This window comes from Neopsephotus bourkii, unplaced genomic scaffold (assembly GCF_033783945.1).
Source record: "Neopsephotus bourkii isolate Nb327-2 ecotype Australia unplaced genomic scaffold, CSIRO-AGI_Nbou_v1 NB_1589, whole genome shotgun sequence".
Classification (NCBI taxonomy): domain Eukaryota; kingdom Metazoa; phylum Chordata; class Aves; order Psittaciformes; family Psittacidae; genus Neopsephotus; species Neopsephotus bourkii.
Genome location: NW_026902065.1, coordinates 15883 through 35924, shown reverse-complemented (window position 1 = coordinate 35924; position 20042 = coordinate 15883). Strand labels below are relative to the sequence as shown.

At 51.0% G+C, this 20042-nt stretch overlaps 1 protein-coding gene across 1 annotated transcript; it reads right to left on the bottom strand.

The window, feature by feature from the left end:
- Positions 1-10785: 10785 nt before the first annotated feature.
- C1QTNF6 (C1q and TNF related 6) lies at positions 10786-15205 on the bottom strand. The gene is given in 4 exon segments (XM_061371734.1): positions 10786-12486; positions 13982-14216; positions 15010-15142; positions 15144-15205. Coding segments are annotated over 4 exon segments (978 nt in total). The 3' UTR covers positions 10786-11938.
- Between the last annotated feature and the right edge of the window lie 4837 nt (positions 15206-20042).

Here is a 20042-nt window from a genome sequence, read left to right as displayed (position 1 = left end):
CTATGAGGTCTCCACGCAGCCTTCTCTTCTCCAGGCTGAACAGCCCCAACTTTCTCAGCCTGTCGTCCTATGGGAGGTGCTCCAGTCCCCTGATCATCCTTGTGGTCTTCCTGTGGACTTATTCTAACAGCTCCATGTCCTTCTTATGTTGACGACACCAGAACTGCACACAATACTCGAGGTGGCGGTCTCACAAAAGCTAAAGGGCAGCCAGTTCCTTGGAGATTGTTTTTTCTAGATCTGGGTCTCTACGCTAGATACTCATGCAGATTTTCTGATACCTAGTAAGAATTGATGTCACACTGAAGATTTTCCCATTGAGACTCCTAATCTAGAGCCAGCTCTCCTTCCATCTTTGCTTAACAGTAGTAAGGGATCTACCTTTGTCAGGTGTGACTGGAATTGATTGACTTTTCCAAAACTGTGAAAGGAAGGGGAATACTCTGTTGGATCAGCTAACAGACAGCCAAACACGGATGTGTGTGAACACAGACAGGCTCAGCATGTCTGGTTTCCATTGGAAACACCATTTCAAATGTACTAAAGTAACAACTGTACGGCATAATTAGGAAACGGTTTCCTACCCAGGCATGATACCATGACTGTGTCCAGACTCCATGTGATGCAGATAAACACACTTGCTATATGCCCAGTTTTCACACTTGATTGCCCAGGAAGTTGTGCTACTGAGAATTTTGCACTTTTTTATCTCCTTTACATCAACTTTGATAGGGATGGTGCCATTTGTAATGCAAGAAGCCAAACAAACCCACATTGTCAGAAACACATGCAAGGTGTTCTTGTGATTACCTTCCTTTCCTCATAATGGACACTGAGACGGGTGAACTCACTAGTCAGCATTGTTGTTTGGTGTTAAAGCCGGCGGGTAAAAGTATGCTGTTGGAGGTTTGGTTAAAGGTGTTGTTTGGGCCAGAATGATGTTTCAGGGGCAGTGTAAGTTTTAAAGATCCTCAGGTCTGGGACAGGTGTTTATGCACAAGCTCATCTTTTCCCCTTCATTCTGCTTTCATTCAGCACTGCTGAAGCTTCTCAATCTCTAGTTGCGTGTCTACTGAGAGTCTCTGCAGAATGGCAGAGTTGAATGAGAGAATAAAGAGAGCAAAGCAGTGTGAAGCATTGTGTGGTGTCGAGCTACACCATACTTGCTCAACTCATCAGCTGACATCGGGCTAGGCACATCCCTTCCCTTTGCTGGCTCCCAGCTGGGACTGGAGTCCCAGGCTAATTGGGATGCCTTGCCCCTGGTTTACAAACCACCCAGCTCACTAGGGGTGAGTTTAGTGTAGTAGGAGGCTCAGTAGATCCATCTCAGAGCCCTGACCCCGTGATGCTCTGGAGTGGAGCAGTGGGAAGGGTGCAGAGGGAGCAGAAGGTGAGGGGATGAGGGCAGAGATGCCCTAATGGCCACCAAAGTTCGCTTCCTGACAGGATACACTGTGAAGGCCTCTAGACGCTCTGTAGGTTTGGTACTTTCCAAATAATGTTGTTTTAACTATAACCTTTACATTTAATTTCCTGCCATTCGTATACGTGAGCTTCTGAAAACTACATCACTCTACATCTGCCCTTATTTTCCCCTTAAACTGTGGTTCTACTCCGAAAAATGTCTATAAAAATGGCCCTGTGGGGAACCACTGGTTGGTGTATCAGTGAGCTCTTTACCGAATTTGTTCACATTACAAGTCTGAAAGAGGCCTTGACTCGTATCAAAATGGCAACCTTGGGCCAATGTTAAAGAGGATTTTTTTCCTCCTGCTTGATCATCCCTAGGGATATTGCTGCTTCAGGCTAAATGTTGCCATTGGGTGAATCTCCATCACCATGTTAAAGTGAAGAGGCATTTAGCAATGGAGTTTAAGTTCTTATATCAGGTACCACAATGGAATAACCATGCTGGACAGCAAGTGTTAAGCCCACCTACACACCAGATGATATTCCTGTTCCTTCCCTTCCAACTTCTGTCCCACAGAAAGTGTCCTGATAGATCTGCCTGATAAAAGCAGGAGACATCAAATATATGCATGAATACACAGAATGTTCAAAAGTAGGGATTTCCTAGCCTTGCAGGCTGCAGAAGAGCATGGATAGAAGGGGTAGAAAGCTGGTGCATTTGCAGGCACCATCACCCACAGCAAGTGTAGGGCCACAGGTGGGAGGGGATGGAGGAGGTGTTCACTTTCACTCTCTGACAGTGATGGTCACAGGACCAGAGAAGTGGGGAAACAAGGGTGGGAGGGAAAGCATGCTGCTTTCGAGCAGTTTCACTCTTAGCCTGTCTGGCTGTGAACACACAGCTATGAAATCATGAGCATGAGCACGAGACAGTCACAAGATGCCCCCACTCACAAGCTGAGCCCTGGCTCCTCAATATGTTTGGATTGAACTAGACAGTGCCAAGAGTTTGGTCTAAAGGACTGGAGCCCATGCAGCAGATTAAAGGTTTAAGAAAGCTACTCAGTGTGGATGCCTGCCCCCCTAGTGGGTGCTTGTGGTGACAGAAGGGCTGCTCAGACCTGGACTCCCTGCATACACACACTCATGGAAGACCTGGGCTGTCACGGAAGGGTAATTGAAGACCCTGGGCCTGGCACTCTCTGTTCCTCAGTGCCCTTGGATTCAGCAACTTGAAAGAAGGCCAGTACCTATGCCCTTTTCTGATCCTGTGGACATAGTATGGGACACACAGCAGGCATTTGAGCCACAGCAGTATGGCAAATGATATCTGTCAGCTGAATCTAAGGTGGCATCTGTGATTGAAGATTTTCTTAGTATGGTGCACCTGCAATGGAAAACTCAGCATCCTTCCTAAACTGGAAGGAAGGTGGCGTACCCATGGGACTGTCAACGTGTTTGTACAGCTCTCACATCCTCTCCGTGTCTCAATTTCCACACAGAGAAAGGGGCATAAAGGACATCTCATCTTTTTCAAGAACTGAGATTCGCAGACCAGGCACCAGATCCTTCATCACATACAGGTGTTCACTGCCTGAGTCTGTGGGGATATAATTGACTTCCAGTATTAATCCATGCCTGTGCAAGTCCCTGAGGGTTCCCTGGGGCTGAATGCTGAAGATGCATGGCCAGAGGATCTACAGGTCATGGACCTGTGTTGAAGATGGAGTGCCTGTGTGAGATATATGATCTACAGGAGAGCAGCGTTGAGTCAGAGACCATCCTTACGCCAAATCTGTGCCTGAGAAAGATAATGAGCTGAATGCTGGCCAATTTGCTGTTCAGCACCGGTGACTGCTCTCGTCCTTGAGGGAAATCATTACCTTGTTACCTGGGCGGTCTTGGAAAGATACAGCCCTGCTCTGTCTTGCAGCCTGCCAATGTGTTATATCTCTCTCTATTTAAAGTTAGAGGGACCTGTGTGCTTGACAAGCCTAATATGAAGCAATGATGGCTTCAGACCTAATAAACTGAGAAGAATTCAGAGATTTATTGGACATTGAAAACTGCTTGAAGGCAAGACATGATACTGCAAGATGATTCTTGAGAATAAACCCTCCGGTGCTTTGATTAGTGAGGCTTGCTCCCAATTGAATCACATTTCCCTTCCTTCTCTACAGGAAAAAATCATTACAACAACCACCCCAGTTCTGCTCAGAGCTCTCCTTGCTCCTCCGTTTTCTTCGTCTCTGTGCCTGAGCACTTCCTAGAAAGGGAGTTAATTAGGTGGTTGATTTTGGTCTAAAATGATGTCATGCTTATCCAAAGGCCAGCCCCTGCCCCTCCTTAAGCTCTTCTGGGGTCACTGGTTGGTGACTATGGCAGTTATTGCCTTTCATGTCATTAAAATGTCTGAACAGAAATTACTTGTTTAGAGGTAGCTGCCTGTCTCCCCACGGCTTGGTGCTCAGGCTCAGTCAGGAAAGCCATTCTTTCCCTTCCTCTGTGGTTTCCAGATCCAGGCTTTCCATTTGCCCCTCTAATATTGCTCCACAGGATCCCTTTATTCTCTCTTCACCACCTTGGGAGGCAGAAGATACGATAAGGAACGGCCACAACCAGTGTGCCTGTGTGGAAGGAATGGAAGAGAACGGTGAAGTCCAGGTCCACAACCTGACCAAAGGACTTGAGGACACTTCACTCCCCCAGGCGTTGTACTGCCTTGTGAACTAGGTCAGCCCAAAGGGCTCCTCATCCCTCAGGGTTTCAGCTGTGGGCTTGTTCCTCTGAGCACTTTCCCTTTCTCTGAGGTGAACTGCCCATAGCACAGTGGCTCTACAGCCTGATGAGGCTTTTGGGTATGGCTGCATGGAATTGAAAGCCATCTTTCTGGCTGCGGAGCTGGAATAGGAAAGACTGTTTGTTAGTGTCAATCCAGATCCTGGTGAACGCTGCAAGACCACCACTGAGAGAGAAAACAAGCAGTGTGGAAATTACTATTTTCACCACTTCTGGTCTCTGAGTACCCTAAAGGTGCTCCTTGAGAGATGTGACACAGAGGCCTTTACATGTGATACATTCCAGTTTTGTTGCTGTAACACAAAGCCCAAGCCACGTCTCACCACATCTCATCACCCATTGACTTTGCCTGTGTTTGGGACATGGGATGAGGAGATCTCAGGGGAAATAGGATTTGATTCCTTGAGAGAAAGACAAAACCAGGGTGTCACATTCCTCCTCTTCTGTTCCTGTCAGTGGCACGCATGGACAAGAGGGGAATGCCCTTTAGAGTATCACCATTTCCTGTTACTCCAGTACCTCCCACATAGCAAGCAGGAAAAGGCATAGAGCACTGAAGCAGTTCATCATTTCATCCTCCCTCTCCTTGCAGCTCAAAAGCGCAATTGCATCTGTCACAGCCAGCATGGGGTTAGGAGGGCTATCTTGGGCAAGGTGTTGTGCCCTATGGTCTGGAGCAGGCTGCGGTGGAAGGGGCATGGCCTCTGCCTGCACCTGTGCACACATCCGTGAGCACAAACACAAACATGCACGTACGCAGTGGGGTAACACAGAGGGGGTCAAGCACTTGGCTCCATTCAGATGCTTACCCTGGAGCCAGCCCAAGGACAACACACGTCCGCAGGTACCAGGGTCCCTTCCCTCAGCCATGGTCTCCCCAGGTGGCACCTTAATTCTAAGGGGAAACTTGTGCTATTGCTTTCATGTTTTAAGGATGAGGGTGCCAGTACATTTCCCCAGAAAGGATCCCCCCTTTCTTCCGTCTCTTCACACCCATTTTGCAGGCAGCATGTTCCTTCATCAGAGATGCTCAATGTCCAGCAGCTGCTGAAAAGGATTGCTTGGGGTTCTTTTCTCCCCTTTGGTCTTGGAAGGGATGCTGGCAGCCTGGTGCAGGACCTCTCCCCCCTCCCGTGCCTCAGCCCCTGTGCATGGGGAGGAAGAGCGTGGGTAGTGGAAGGAGTTGTGGTCCCAGATGTGCGAGTGGTTGCAGGGTAGAAACAGCACACCCCGGACAAACAGCAGTGCGGCTCAGCTGAGAGCCAGCGCTTCGGGCTTGCGTCACTGACCTTTTCCTCTCGCCCTCCTCAGTCCTCACCTGACCCTCCCACCGCTTCCCCTGCACTTTGCACTGGGAGATCTCCCTCTCTGTGCATTGCAGTGGGGGGCTGGCACAGGAACGTAAAAGGGAGGAGTGGAAAAACAAGCCCAGAACAGCCCTGCAGCAAAGAGAAGGCAACGCATTAATCCTCTATCCATTTCCCCAGAGCTCAGGTTGCCACCTCGCAGAACAAGATGGTCAGGGGCTGAGCCAAGGCACCACTGCCTGGTCTAGCCATTGCAGTGGCAGCACAGCTGTTCTGCCTCCACAGCTGGCAGGGCCGGGGATAAAGGAGAAGCAAGCTTGTCCCAGGGTCAGGGGTGTGCTTCAGACTGGCATATTTTGAACAAATGGAATTTAGAAACACAAAGAACATTTCAAAGCCTTGTGGGACCAAGGCTGAAACATGGTGCAGCTGTAAAAGCCTGTGTAAGCCTTCTGAAGTGCCAAACAATGCCACCAGCATACCACACGGAGAGAAGCAGAAGCTGGGGCAAAGCAAGGGCTTGAGAGGTGCTTTGGGCTGTGTGTGGAACTGTAATTCTGTGGGCCCTTGGCCTGGAAGATGTCCTGAATTGCTGCCTGTGGTGGCAGGGCACAGGGCTTGGCTGCCTGGGAAGTCCTTCCTAGTGACCTGCCCCACTCCATTGCTTCAGGGGAAGAACTGAGGAGATGCGGGGACAAAAATAAAACCAACTCTGTAACGGAGAATACCGTGAGCCCAGAAAAGCATGTGTGGGGCAAGCAGGAGAATTCAGTGAGCTTCAGGCACCCCATGGAAGATGCTTTGCCCACATTTTGCTCTAGGACGTGTTGTGCCAAACATATGGCGGTATTAAGGACTTCAGAGCAGGGACCAGGACAGTGAAGGTGAAGCCTGCAGGATGTGTGTCAGACAGGAGACCCGCTCTTCCTCCTCACCGTGGTCTCCTCTGGATACTTTGAAGCATCGCAACTGTCCTCAGTAGCATTCAGGGGGCTTGGACACACTTCTCACCTCAGAGGTGCACTCCAGCTTGCATTGTCTGGGCTCCCTGGCAGACAAGGCTCCTCAGCAGCTTTCAGGAGGATGCAGGTCAGCATCTCGAAGGCATGGATGCAAGTAGGTTACATGAATCAAGAAACAACCCAGTCTCACAGCTCCCACTCACCCACAGCTGGATTCCCAGCCTTCCCAGGTGGATGGGGACCCCCCTGCTCCCTAGCTTATCCAACCCAAGAGTTCTTGGGAAAAGTGTGAGATTTTGCAATAATCCCCTGGTTATTTGTGAGTTAAGTGACGTGAACTCAAGCAACGGGATGGTCTGTGGGTTGATAAACTCTCAGAAGCCTTTGAGTTAAACCTTCTGCCCTAGCAGTCACTGTGATACAACTGTGTGGAGAGAGATCACAGAGGGCTTGTGGGAGAAGGGGGAGGCACGTCAGGAGGTGAGGGAGCAGTGCGTGTACCAAAGAGTCCTGGAGCATCAGCCCCCCTCTACCCACCTCCTGATAGCATCTTCAGAGTGAGGTAGGCTTGCAAAGGGCAACAGTTTCCGTTGGCAGGAAGGTGAGAGATGTCCATATGGGGCTTGTATGTGCATGGGTACACATGTGGGTGTCACAGCAGGGCGCACACTGAGCTGCCCTCTGAAGCCCACCATGGCTCAGCAAGTGCTCATTTCACCACTGTGGTCAGAGGTGGGCCATGCCATGTGAGGCAGTAAAACAACTGACCTCAGCGATGCAGCTCTGCCCCATCACCCATGCAGCCACAGGCACGGTTCACATCCAGCCCTTTGGGCCCAGCAGCAGCTCCCAGCCAGTAATGGGAAAGGGAAGGTGAGAAAAACAGGAGATCTGGGGCAGGACCAACCCACTGCTGGCATCTGGCTGCGATGCACTGCATGGAGGGAGGAAGGGGCTCTGCTTGCAGTACTGAGCGATACCGGCTTGGATGTTGTATCACCCCTTTCTCCCTCCATGGACTCTGTGAGACAAACAAGGCTGAGGTGTGAGTGAAGCGGGTTGTCCAGGTGGTTTGAGAGGGGCAGAGGGACAGCAGGCTGGAGCAGAGAGGAAACCTGATGTGTTTCGGTGTGGTGGCGGTGACCTGAATGGTGCACAAATGCCTGGCATGGGGCAGACTCTGCACCATCATGATGCTCAAGGGGCTGCCAGAGACTTTTCCCATGGCTGCCCCTCTTGTGACAGAGAATCAAGGGAGGTACAGAGATAGGTCCAGTTGTGCTGAGCCCCTGCCCTCCTTGGTACTTTGGGTGCAGGCACGTTCACTAGTGCCTATCTAAGTGCCCTCGGTAAAGTCAAGGGTCTCCTTTTCTTGCCCTGCTTCTCTCTTCCCATTTCCCACAGCTATTACATGGCAAAGAGATATTGCAGGGCCTTCAGCTTCTCCTGAGCTGGCCCTGACATGTGCTTTCTTCCGCAGAGATAGCACCATATCCTGCCCTTTACCTCCTTTCTCCAACTCCCCCCCTCCTTTCATACCTGCAAGACCACAAACCGGCAGGAAACCAGTTTAAAGGGCCATCCCTTTGGCAGATACCTTCAACAAGCCTGAGGCATGGCCACAGAGTCCTTTGTAGCAGAGCTTCACCCTGACAGGGTACAAGAGAGGAATGGCCCCAGGAGCAGAGCTGTATCTGCCCATGCCAGGTCATGCTTCTTGCTCTTTGCCCATGAGAGGTCCTGACTGTCACCAGCCCCAGGCTCACATACCACAGGGCAGTGCCGTTGCACGGAAAACAGGTTAGACCTGGGTGAATGGAGATCTCGTGGCTTTCAGGGCATGGCTGCACCCACTGTCAGGGCAGCAGGGCAGGTCTGACCCCTTGATCCTTCTACATCATTGCAGGGTCCACCTTGTCTTAGCTGAGCCTCACCTTCAGCAATTCCCCGGTCAGGCATCCATAGTGTGATGTGTGACACTGGTTACAGACCCTCCCTGTTACCACGCATCTTAGACCCAAAGGATTTGGCTGAAGAGGCTTTTCAGGTGGCGCTTTCTTCTCAAAGTGGGTAGCTTGAAAGAGTGAATTGTAGAAGCTTTTTCTAGAAGGTCTGGCTACACGTTTCCTCTCCTTCCTCCTTCCTCACCTTTTGTAAGTATGATAAAGTCACATCCAATCTACCAGCATCTCACCTCAAGGGGCCAGGGACGTGCAGAAGCGCAACCCCTGCGCTTCCTGAAGACGCATTTCTACCTGTTTTCTCAGAAGTAAATAAAAACTGTGAAGAAGGCTGAGCTCTGACCTGATGAGTCTTGCATTTCTTTGATATATATAGCCCTAGCTCTGGACTAATTATGTTTTCCACCCCTTGCCAAACAAAGCATCTGGTACGTGTCAAACCACAGGAGAAGCTATGTGAAGATGATTTAAACTCAAAACAGAAGGTCCTATATGGGCTTCTCCTCTTGTTTTCTTGTCCACTTCTCCACTTCAGCTGGAGTCTCCTCAGTCCAAACCCCAAATAAAAGAGAAACACCACAGGCAAAACAGAAAGCAAACACACATACAAAGTACTTGATAGAAGGATGTGCTGAAAATGTCACAAGAGTCCGATACCCCTTAAGAGAATCCCAGCATTAGCCCAGTCTTCCTCATTATAATTAATTATTTGAACCCTAATCTTATAACCCATTGTATTGTCCTGTTTTTTGTTTTTTTGTAATTTCCAAAGAATCCTTCCTTGAATTTGCTTAAAGTTTTCCCAGCAAAGAGGAAATTACCCTAAATATCTTTAGGGTAACAGTTCTCCACAAAGTAAACAGAATATTGCCAAGGATTGCCATGGGAAGTTTCAGAACTGAGTTAGACTTTGTACCTGTCTCTTTCAGGTCACTGTCTTTTCCATCACACTGTTTGGCAATAACCAGAGATAGAAGGAATAGGCTGGGATGAAAAAGCAGATCTAAGTGCAAAACAACCAGCGAAAAAAGTTTAATACCACTGAAAAAAAAAAATAATATATATATACAAAAATTCTTGGGGTTTGTTTGGTTTTGTAACATAAAGCACCATTAATTCCACAGTACATTACAACTCAGCCTACTACACCTTCCAGAAAGCACCCAATACTCCTGAAATCTGATTTAGCACCAAGGGTTTGCCATCTTGTTTAGCACCAAGAAGCCTATTAAACACACCCTTTGGTCCCCCTGCCCTCCTCTCTCATGTGCAGCAGGCACCATCTGGCTGCTCATGAGACCTGCCACTGGCATTCAAACACCAAAGAGAAAAGGAGGAAGATGGAAGCTTGTTTCTGGAGATATTGTGTCTTAGAGAGGCTTTTTTCTATCCAGGGAGACATGGGAGCACTATACACTGTAAATAGGCAATACCTGGGTTTGCAGCAAGTTGAGGAAGAGAGAAAGGGATTTGGACCTGAGCATCTCCTCCAGCATGCTGCTTTCAGGCATGCTATAGCCTGAAATCCTGCCTCTGAGCAATTCCACGTGCTTGACCTACTAAGGGAGGGGAAGAAACTCACAGCCTCCTTTCATTCCCATGATCCCATCATCACATGTTTTCCTGGGAAAAACCCAGCTTTGCCTCAGTGAAACCTTGCTGTTATACCCACTGCCCCAAGTGACAGTGGTGGGGAGGATCCAGGGCAGAGAGTGCCTGAAATTCATTCCAGTCTATACAGCTTCCTTAGCAAAGCAGGGAGGGTAAGAGAGAAAACATCCAAAAATTATCTCAAGTTCATTTTTAACATTTAGCCTGGGTCCTTCTGCCTTTGCTAGCCTGGGCTGAGTGTACTGGACCTCGTCCTGTAAAACAATGTGTATCTCCTATGGGAGAGCTCTGGAAGTCCCAGGCAGAGATTATAGCTAATCATGAGACTGCAGAAGCTAGATAAGTCAAAAGACTTCATTATCAGTGGTGGGCAGTGGAGAAATAGTTTCTCCTGCTTGTCCTGTATTGAGACTCAACAAATGGACAACTCTTGGCATTCATGTTTATGGAGCACCACAACACGTGGATATAGGTTTCCCAAAGTGCTGAGTCAGCCTCACCTGCTCCTCCCAGGATAACAGCAATCCCAGAGGGATGTGAGACAAGGTAAAAATGGTACTAGAAAAACCTACCGCTGACATTCCTTTCCTACTGTGATATTTACAACCTGACAAAAAGAGGGAAAGATTGTTTTAGCCACATGTTTTTCTCAGTTGCTCTCATGAGGTTGCCAGGAAAGGGCACAGGGGAAGCTTTTTCACCGTGGGGGTGAGGTGTATAGTCTCACTCTATCTCTTTTCCATCACAGAGGCAAAGAAGTGCCAACCGACCAGATGTGAAACTGATTTAACAGTGATTGCCCCTACAGCCTCCAGCTCAAGTTCTGAAACAGCGGTCCCTCAATACCAGTGTGGGAGAACCACCTTCAGGAGGACACTGTAATAGCATGCAGGAGGCACCAGCAAACCTCGAGGTGACTGGTGATACCAGTAGAAGGCCATGGGGGCACATCTGCCAAAGACAAGCAGATTCACATTCACTGTCTGGACTAGCTTACCACAACTGGGGAACTGAGACTTAATAGCACCCCAAGGGAGGTTTAGGAGGGAAGTATGGAGGATTGTCTTTCTCTTTTGTTCTGTACTTACGATCCCTAGTGGAAATTGAGTGGTGGACTGTACTGATTCAATGGCAGATTCTTCTGAAGTGTCTGGCTAAGGATCTGACCCTTCATCTCTCCAAAGAGCCAGAGCTGGCACAGAGGAGTGCAATCCCACCAGGCCTAGATTTTACAGCCAGCCTGGACACTGTGACCCAGCAGTGTCTAAGGAAAGCCAATGCCATACTTCAGAAGGCCATCAGTCCCCTTTTTAGAAAGACAGTATAATCTCCCTCCAGTCCCACATCTTTCTTGTGCGCCAGGAGGTCATTAGAACCCAGTCCACGCTCCTGTCTATAGATGTGAAAGGTGACATTAAAGCTGTGTTGCAGGCTGCAAAACTGGCGTGTCTAGTTGGGATGGAGATGAGACAGGATGCACCCAGCAGTGGGGACTTTATAGCCCTTTGTACAGCAGCCCTTTGTGTATAAAGCTCCAAGGAGGGATGCATCTGCAAGAGCAGCACTTTAGCTTTCCTCCTGCTCTAGGACCCAGAATGCCAGACACAGCTCACTGGCAGATTTAGAAGAAGCCAATAACTGAAGTTGGGGTCATGAGGGAAGGGGCAAGAGATGGTAGTGTCACACTGTAAGTGGACAGATACAGGCCTGACTACAAGAGACCGTGAGGTGGGAGCCAGTGTGGCAAGTTTCACACTCAGTGCCTGAGACTTGACAGGCCCATTTCTAAGTGATTTGCAGTGGTTGCGGGCAGTAATGAGAGAGAGAGAGAGAGAGAGAGGAAGAAGGAAAAGGCCAAAGAGGCCCCAAGGAGGAGGAGAGGCAGTTACTCAGTGCTGGGCTTGACGAGGTACCCGTTGAAGGTGATGTACACATCAACATCGTCACTGTAAATGGCATTCTCCCGTTCCCGCTTGTAAAGCCTCACCCAGATCTCATCATTTTCCTGAAGCTCTAGCATGAGGCTCTGGCTCTGCATGATGCTGCGGTCGCTGGGTTGGGCATACAAGATGACTGCCTCTTCTTCATTGTGCATGATGTGCATGTAGGTCTCCTTGAAGTTCCAGGTGTGGACGTTGAGGCTGAAATAGTAAAGTCCACCTACATAGCAGTAGAATTTGCCATTGAACATGTCAAAGTGGCTGTAGAGGTTGACGAAGACAGTGTCGAAGATCAAGACCTGGTAGCCTTCACTGCTGTGCAGTGCTTTCTTGCGACCGACGGAGAATGCAGCATACTGATGCTTGCAGGGGTCTCCTGCTATGCCCATCTGTCCTTTACTGCCTTTCTGTCCCTGGGCTCCCCTCTCACCTCGTGGTCCTTCTTTGCCCCATTTCCCTGGCATCCCAGGCTCTCCCCGATCTCCTTTTTGTCCTGCAAGAGAAAGCAGAGGACACAACTCCTGTGTGATACCAGAGGGAGATGCGGAAGTGGTGGCAAGAAAGCCTAATGAGGAGACAGAGGATTGCTCCGTAATGGGTCAATACCAGAAAAAGGAACACTCATGAGGGTCATGATATCATTGTGCTTCATGGGAAAGGAGCTAACAGAGATCTGGGTGCAAATGGAGTCTCTTCTTTTATGAACCCCCTGCTCACCACATGGTATGGCCTTGCTGGAGACAGGAGAACCCATTCTTAAGAGACCTCAGCCTGAGAAGGAGCCCAGCAGTACGAAGTACTACTGTGGCTTTTGATCTCTTCTTTGTCCTCCACACTCCTTTATCTGCAGGAGGATGCTGCAATAGCATACAGGAGGCAGGGACAGACTCTGCCCTGCTACACACCTCCCTTATGGCCCCATTACCCATGTAGTGTGCACATTGTTGTTGCTGTAGGCTGGAGAAGGGGAAGAAGTGCTAAAGCCTGTGGGAGAATATGACTCAAGAGGAACAATGAGGTGGGTCAGAGGAAAAAGATGCAAGCTGGACTTGGTGATTGTGCAGTGCAAATTAGAGGGGTGGTACTTTGACAATACCAGCATCCTTTGGGTATCCTGTATAATTAATACTGCAGTTCTATCCTGGGATTCGGACAGGCATCAATACAGAGAGAAAGCAGCACCAGAATGTACTTTGTGTATAGAGAGAAGATATGGGAGTCAAAGAGAAGCCTCCAGCACAAGTGACAGCATCTCAGATTTGTGTCTTGTTCTTTTCCTCCTCTCCATTCCCTGCATGGTAATGCAGGTCGCCCTGCAACACCCTGCTCTGGCCCATGCTTCTAACTGCCCCAGTTGTGAGCCTTGATGGATTGCAGCTATTTCTAGGCTGGGCAGGGAAAGGGGAGCATCTGCCCAGCTAGCCCAGAGGAACTACAGAGCAACAATGACTGAGTGCAGCAGCATCCAGCTGGGAACAAGCTTTTGCCCACAGCAAAGGCTAAAAGGGGAGCCCTGAAGGGAGGAGCTGATCTAAAATAGGGAGCCTTTTCCCGTTAGCCAAGCTATCCAAAGCAGGGTGGAATGAGCTGGGGGTTGCTGCCAGTTAGCCTGGAGGTGCTTACGAATAGCTGCTCCCTCCCTTTGCCCTCATGCTCCAAAATCCATGCGATCCATGGAGCTGGAGAAGGTTTTCCCACAGCCTTCCCAGATGCCAATGCTTACCCTCCGAACATGCTTATTTTGCAGCTGGATAGAGACTTCTCTTTACCTTAGGCACTATGGGACTCTGGAAGTCTGAAACAAGGAAGGTGTCCTCCCATCTTGGCAAGTGACTGCCACTGCCACTCCTGTGCTAGGAGGGAGGAAGAGCCAGTAGCAGGCAGCATCCTGAGACACAGAGGTCACAGCATGGATGCACTGATTTCCCTTTGCTCAGGCTACTCTGGGTCACAGCACAGAACATCCCAGGGCCAAGATGGACACTTACCCTTCAGTATGGTGATGTTGATATAGGGACGGACCTCCGGCATTGGGTAAGGCAAGTGATGGTGGCTAGGGGGGAGCCGTGGGGCATCTGTGGAAGAGTCCAGTGGGTCACAACAGCGCTTGCAAGCACCAGAGGCTGGTTCTGTGAGATTGGGTTCATCAGTGGGTGCCCCAAGCACAAGAGGGAGAAGTAGGAGGGCCAGGGGTGTGCGCAGGTAAATTGTGTCCATGGTGACCTGGGAAGATATGAGAAAGTGCCAGAGATGTAAGAAGGGGAGGACACGGGCAATGGAGCAGAAATCACCACAAAACATCTTTCTGTGGCTGAAAATGGCATGGTCCTGTGGAGGGAGTTCACATGCTTGAAGTCCCTGAAGGCTCAAGGATGCAATGTGAGCGATAACCGTATGGCCCAAGAGGATGCACTTCTGCCTAGACCAATGGAGACTAGGTGCCCTTGCAGAAGGCTTTGCCCTCACTAGCCAAACCACAGGAGCCTAGAAGGTTCAGTCTCCACGCTGAGATACAGGAAGACAACATGGCAAACCACACCCTCCCTTTTGCAAAAGCATGCTCTGGTAGGCTGCTAAATGTATGAGGAGGGCTATAAAAATCTTCTCCAGTCCTCCAGTCACTAGGTATCAACTCTTCACGGGAGTCCAACCCAACAACCCCCCTGTCCCAGCTGGAGTCTGACCCATCTCTCTCTTCAGAGTGGCCCCTTTCCATTCCCCACACCAAATCCCATCCCTCCCGACCCCCGTGCTCAGCTGGGCTCTCAGCCAAACCCCAGCACCTTTCCAAGAGGATGACAGCTCCTCCAGGAGCAGCGAGCAGTGCTGGGTTTTTGCGGATGGACCCGAGGGGAGCTGCTCCTCTGCAGAGGGTAGGGAAGCAAAGCGCAGAGCAGGCAGCCTGCAGAGAAATATGCTTACGAAAGACAGACACGCAAACAAGCCGAGCAAGCCCCTCTCGCAGCCTCTGCCCCCCTTCCCTCTGCCTGCGCCCCACTGCAGCGTGGCAGCTCACCCAGGAGGCTGAGGGCTCCCCTCGGTGCTTCCCAGCCCCTGATCCAGGGCTCCCCTCTGCCTGCAGGGCCGGCCCCCCAGCCCATGGCTTTAAGAAAGCTGGCTCTTGGCACAGGCACTGCTGAGCGCTGGCTTGGACCTGCTCCCTCCCCTCTTCTCTCCCTCCCTTTCCCTCCTTGGCTTTGGGCGCCCTCCATTGCAAACCGGCTTGGGTTTCGGTGCCTTTTAACTCTTTCCTAGATAGTGCCTTGTCTTTATATATTGTGGTTTGCTCTTTTTTCTCTGCCTTCTCGTTTCCAACAGCCTGCCTCTGGTCAACCAAACTAGGGCAGCACAGACTGTGGCTCCCTGTGCAAGGGGTGGGCAGGCAGCAGGGCAGTGTCCCACCCTGAGCATCTCAGGATGGGCAAGGGGAGGTGCATCAGTGCCTTCCTTCAGGTGGGATGGTGCAGGACTCTGCTCTCCTTTGTATTAGTCTGTTATCCCATGGGCTATGGGTCCCAGCCCTTCATTTGCCTGGCCACACTCCCTCCCCAGCTGTGCTTGTCCCACTCGGTCTCCACACTCCATCTTTCATTCTCTCCTGCATTGTTTCTTCTGCACGTCACTGTGGCCTCTCGCCCCACGCATGATGTTTCTAGCAGGTTTATCTGCCAACTGGGAGAGGCATCAGTCCTTTCCCTCTCCGGTCATCCCCTCTCCCTGGGCAGAGCCCCAAGACTTGCACTCTGGCGTGTGTCATGCCCCGGTCACGTTCCCTGGTTAGATCCCAGCTGCCTGCCAGCAAAGCTGAGAATCTGAAGCAAACCCTGGCCATGATCTTTGCCCCCAGCCTGGCGCCAAGTTGACGTGCTTATGCTGTTGGGATAAGCACTATGCGGATGCACCAGTACCTTGGAATGAAGGGCATGTTGCAGAGAGGGATGGACAGGATGGCTTTCCTTACACTGCAGAATCTGTTGGAAGAGGATTTTGGGCATTCTACCCAGCAGCAAAACTGGATTTGGAAGCTTATACCCTAGGGAGCATGCACATATTTATCTCTGGGAGGCAGAAGGAAGCTCTCTCCTGCGGGGCCCAGAAGTGCCAAGTCAGCACTGTGCCTCCAGCAGTTTCCAAGAGAAGCTGTTGAAGGCTCCAAGGTTTCTGAGGGGGAAGGATTTCTGTGCGTGTCTACGTGTGCTTGGACTTCTCTTTGCTGTTTTCCCTCTCCCACTTGTTTGGTTTGGGAATGGGAGGCCCCCTTCCCAGAGAGTGGCTGGCGTTTGGCAGGACCCCAGCACCACTGGAGGAGCAAGCGGAAAACTCTGGGAAAATATGTGCCGCGAGCTGGGGGGGGAAGGGTGGAACGGGGGCTGGGAAGCCTGGAGATATTCTCAGGCTGCTTGTCAGCCTGGAGCTCAATGAACGCGGGCTGAATGTGCCTCCCAGCCGGGACGGGAAGAGGACCAAGGAATCCTCTGCTGTGCTCGTGAGCTCTTAGCTGGGCTCCAGCACTGACATTCAGTGAGCCCCACTGCAAGTCTCACACGTCTGCCTGTGCCTCAATCTCCCCTTGTGGAAAATGAGAGGGGGAAAGGCCAGGGCAATATCTCTTGCTAATGGAGCCTTGCCAGCTGACAGAAGCTGAGTTTTGTGATCCATTGTGTTGTCTGCTCCTGCCTGCTGCTGGTGGGGATTTTGGCAGCTGACAGTACTATTGAAAGCCAATAAATTTTCTAGGGTGCGTGAGAGCTCAGACATTGACACTGAAGGCAAAGTTCCTCTCTGTCCCATCAAAGCTACCGCAGTACCTCGCTCCCTTGGGTGTTCCTGCCTGGCTTATTTCCAATCATTATATTATCCCCTTTTGCAGCCCTTGACCTTATGTCTGCCCTCCTCTGCTTTTCCAAAGGGGAACAGGTAGCAGGGAGGCCACTGTCCTCATTTCCATCCCACATTTCCATCTGCACTCCTGACCTGCTTACAACCAAGCAAATGTTCTCTGTGGAGGACCTCATCAGCTGGGGCCTTCGCCTTTGTCTCATCTGACTGCAAGAACAGCTCACAGTGGGCAGCGAGAAGGACTTTGTAGTTAATGTCTTGTCTAAGCTGAATAGCGACCCACAGGGAGCCAGCAAACAAAGACTTGCCCCAGTGGCATTGCCCAGCTGGGCAGCAGTTATGCCACTAAAGACACTTTTTGCCAGGGTAATATCACCCTGCCCCCTGAAAGGAACTGTCTGTACCAGCAACGTTTTGCCAGGGCAGCCCTATTTGCAGGAGGTCTTGGCTTGTACGGCCGAGTGCTCAAAGATACGAGTTTTGATAATGCTGTCCAACTGCTCTCTGCCAGCCATGCTTTTAAGTGCAAACCAAGCCTGAAGGCACCTTGTGTGCTCAACAATCTTCCCTCTTCCTCATCACACACTTGGCCTTGGAGGCAGCCCAGGGAAGCTCTGGCCAGATTGGATTGCAATAATCCCTGCTCAGAAACAGCTGCTTCCTCCTCCTCCTGCATTTCCTCCCTTATCTGCACACCCCCAACACAGGCTAAATAGGGGGATACAGCCTGGCTCTCCCCAGTGACTGCCTCCATCCCATCAATCCTCTCTACCTCAGGTACAGAAGGAAGGAAATGACTTTGATGTTTCCTTCCCTGTCCAGCCCCTGTGTACAGCTCAGCTTCCCTGCTGCACACGTGGATCCCCTGCTCTGCTATACATACACACGTACTTGCATCCACCCGCTAACATACACACACTCACACTTCACTGCTTCTCCCTCCCCAAAACCTCCGGAGCAGAGATACCAACCGCACCAAGAGGCAGAGAAACGTCCCCTTCTCTTCCCCTTCCTGGATGCTTCTCCCCTCCAGCTGCTTTCCCTTTCCCCTCTTCCCCACCCCTTCGTCCCTGCTCTCCCAGAGCATCGCAAGCCGGGAGGGGAAGCGGAGGAGCTCTTACCTCCGGTCCCCTCCAGAGGGGTCCCGCGCTGGGTTATCTGTATCCTCAGCTGCTCCTGGCTAGCAGCGCGGGGAGGGAGGGCTGCCGGGGCCCAGCTGACTCCACACAGATGCTTGCCAAGTGCTCTTATGTAATTACTGTCTTCCCCATCCTGCCTCAGCGGCCTTTGTGAGTGCCTCCCCTCCTGCTCTGGCCCGTGTCAGGCTTGGCTCTCCTTCCTTCCCTCCCTTCCTTTCACCCACCCCACACAGCATCACACGATTTGCCCAGCTCAACAGCTGATTCCTTCTGGAAGCAAAATTCAGGCTTTTGGCTACTGCCGTTGCTACCCTTGGAAAGAGAGCTCACGTGTTGCAAGAGCTGGGAAGAGATGCTCTGCGCTCACCTCCTGTCCATTCACTGCCCAACCGCTGCCAGGTACCTTTGCCTTGCCCTTCTTTAGTGCAAAGGGAGCACCTGAGACATGGAAATGTGGCAGTGTGGTTTGATGTTCAGTAGTTTGGGGTGCCCTGTAGCAGCAGCTGGCCCTCTGCCATATCGGCATCACTGATCACGTCTGGCCAGGCTGTGGGGGGAGCTGGGAAGACTAGATGACCTTTAAAGGTCACCCTTCCAACACAAACCATTCTGTAATTCTATGACAAGATGAATCTTTTCCAGCCTGTGGACTGCATGGCTGTGCACAAGGCTTGTGTAACAGCCAGCCCTTGTTACCCAGGAGCACCAACACGGTAAGAAGTTATTGGCTTAGGATGTTTTATACGTCGCTGAGGATGAGCAGGCCTGCTGGATATCAGCTGCGTGGATACATTTCCTTTTTAACTTCTGCCCATGCAGGGCTTGGACCAACCGGGAATGACACGTTCCCTGGCTGCCAAGTTCAAGGATGCCTGTGCCAGCAGGAATTGCTGTTGTGTGCTGCTCGGCAGCCTGGATTGTCTCACACAGAGATCAAGGGCTGGCGAAGCCACTGCATTTTCTTGCTGTGTGTTGCTGAAATGCCACGTTGCTGAGGAGCATCTGGAGGAGCCCTACACCTGTACAATTGCTGCAGCAAAGCTGTTGCTAGACTTGGCAGTCTCCAGCGCTGAGCATGAAAGCAGGAGCTTGTCTCCCACTTCCTGCTGCCCCCACAGCTCGTCCGAGACACCGCATGTTTGCCGGATGCTGCAGAGCAGGGTATCAGAGACTGGCTGCAAGCTGTGTCAGTTGGATGTGCCTTTCAGCTAAGGGAGCATTGCGCAGGCTGCCACTTCCCCCACAGGTAGCTTGTCCAGCTCTGGTGTCCCACCTCTTACCACTGAGGCAAGAAACGCTGCTGGTATCCACCCCAAAGGCCAGCATGTGATTACAAGCACTAAGCCTACTGCAACCAGCGAGCCTTGTGAGCATCGAGGCCCAGCAGCTTGGTGACGTTGCAGCCTGGTTGAGGCAGTTCTTAACCAATAACCTCAGCCAAGCCTGCTACATTCTGCCTTTCTGGATCTAAATGCCTCCTCCCATCCACTCCTATGTAGACCCAGGAGCTTTGACCTCTGTGCTGTCCTCACACACTTCTAGCACTGCTCTGAGCAGTTACTAACAGGAGATCACTTCTGTGGGCATCCCAACTCACACAAGGAGTGCTAAGGAAGGGCAACAGTGGTTAGGGCAAGAAATACCTTTTTCAGAGGTACCCATGAGCTTTCTCACCAAAGAAACAAGCACTTTGATGTGAGAGGGGGAAAGATGGCATTTAGGAGTTCACAGAAACTCTTGGATCTGTGACAGGTTCTTCCCACTAAGAGAACCACCCTGACACTGAGGGAGCTGAAACAGAGTGGTTTCCCCCTTTGCTTGATAGCACTATCCTGATGGGCAGGGCCTGTTGCAATAGGGTAAGTGATGGTTTTAAACAAGAGAGATTCAGGCTGGATGTGAGGAAGAATTTTGTTACACTGAGGGTGGTAAAACACTGGCACAGGGTGCCCAGAGAGGTGGTGGATGCTCCAGCCCTGGAGACATTCAAGGCCAGGCTGGATGTGGCTCTGGGCAACCTGGTCTAGTTGAAGATGTCCCTGCTCAGTGCAGGGGTGTTGGACTAGAATGA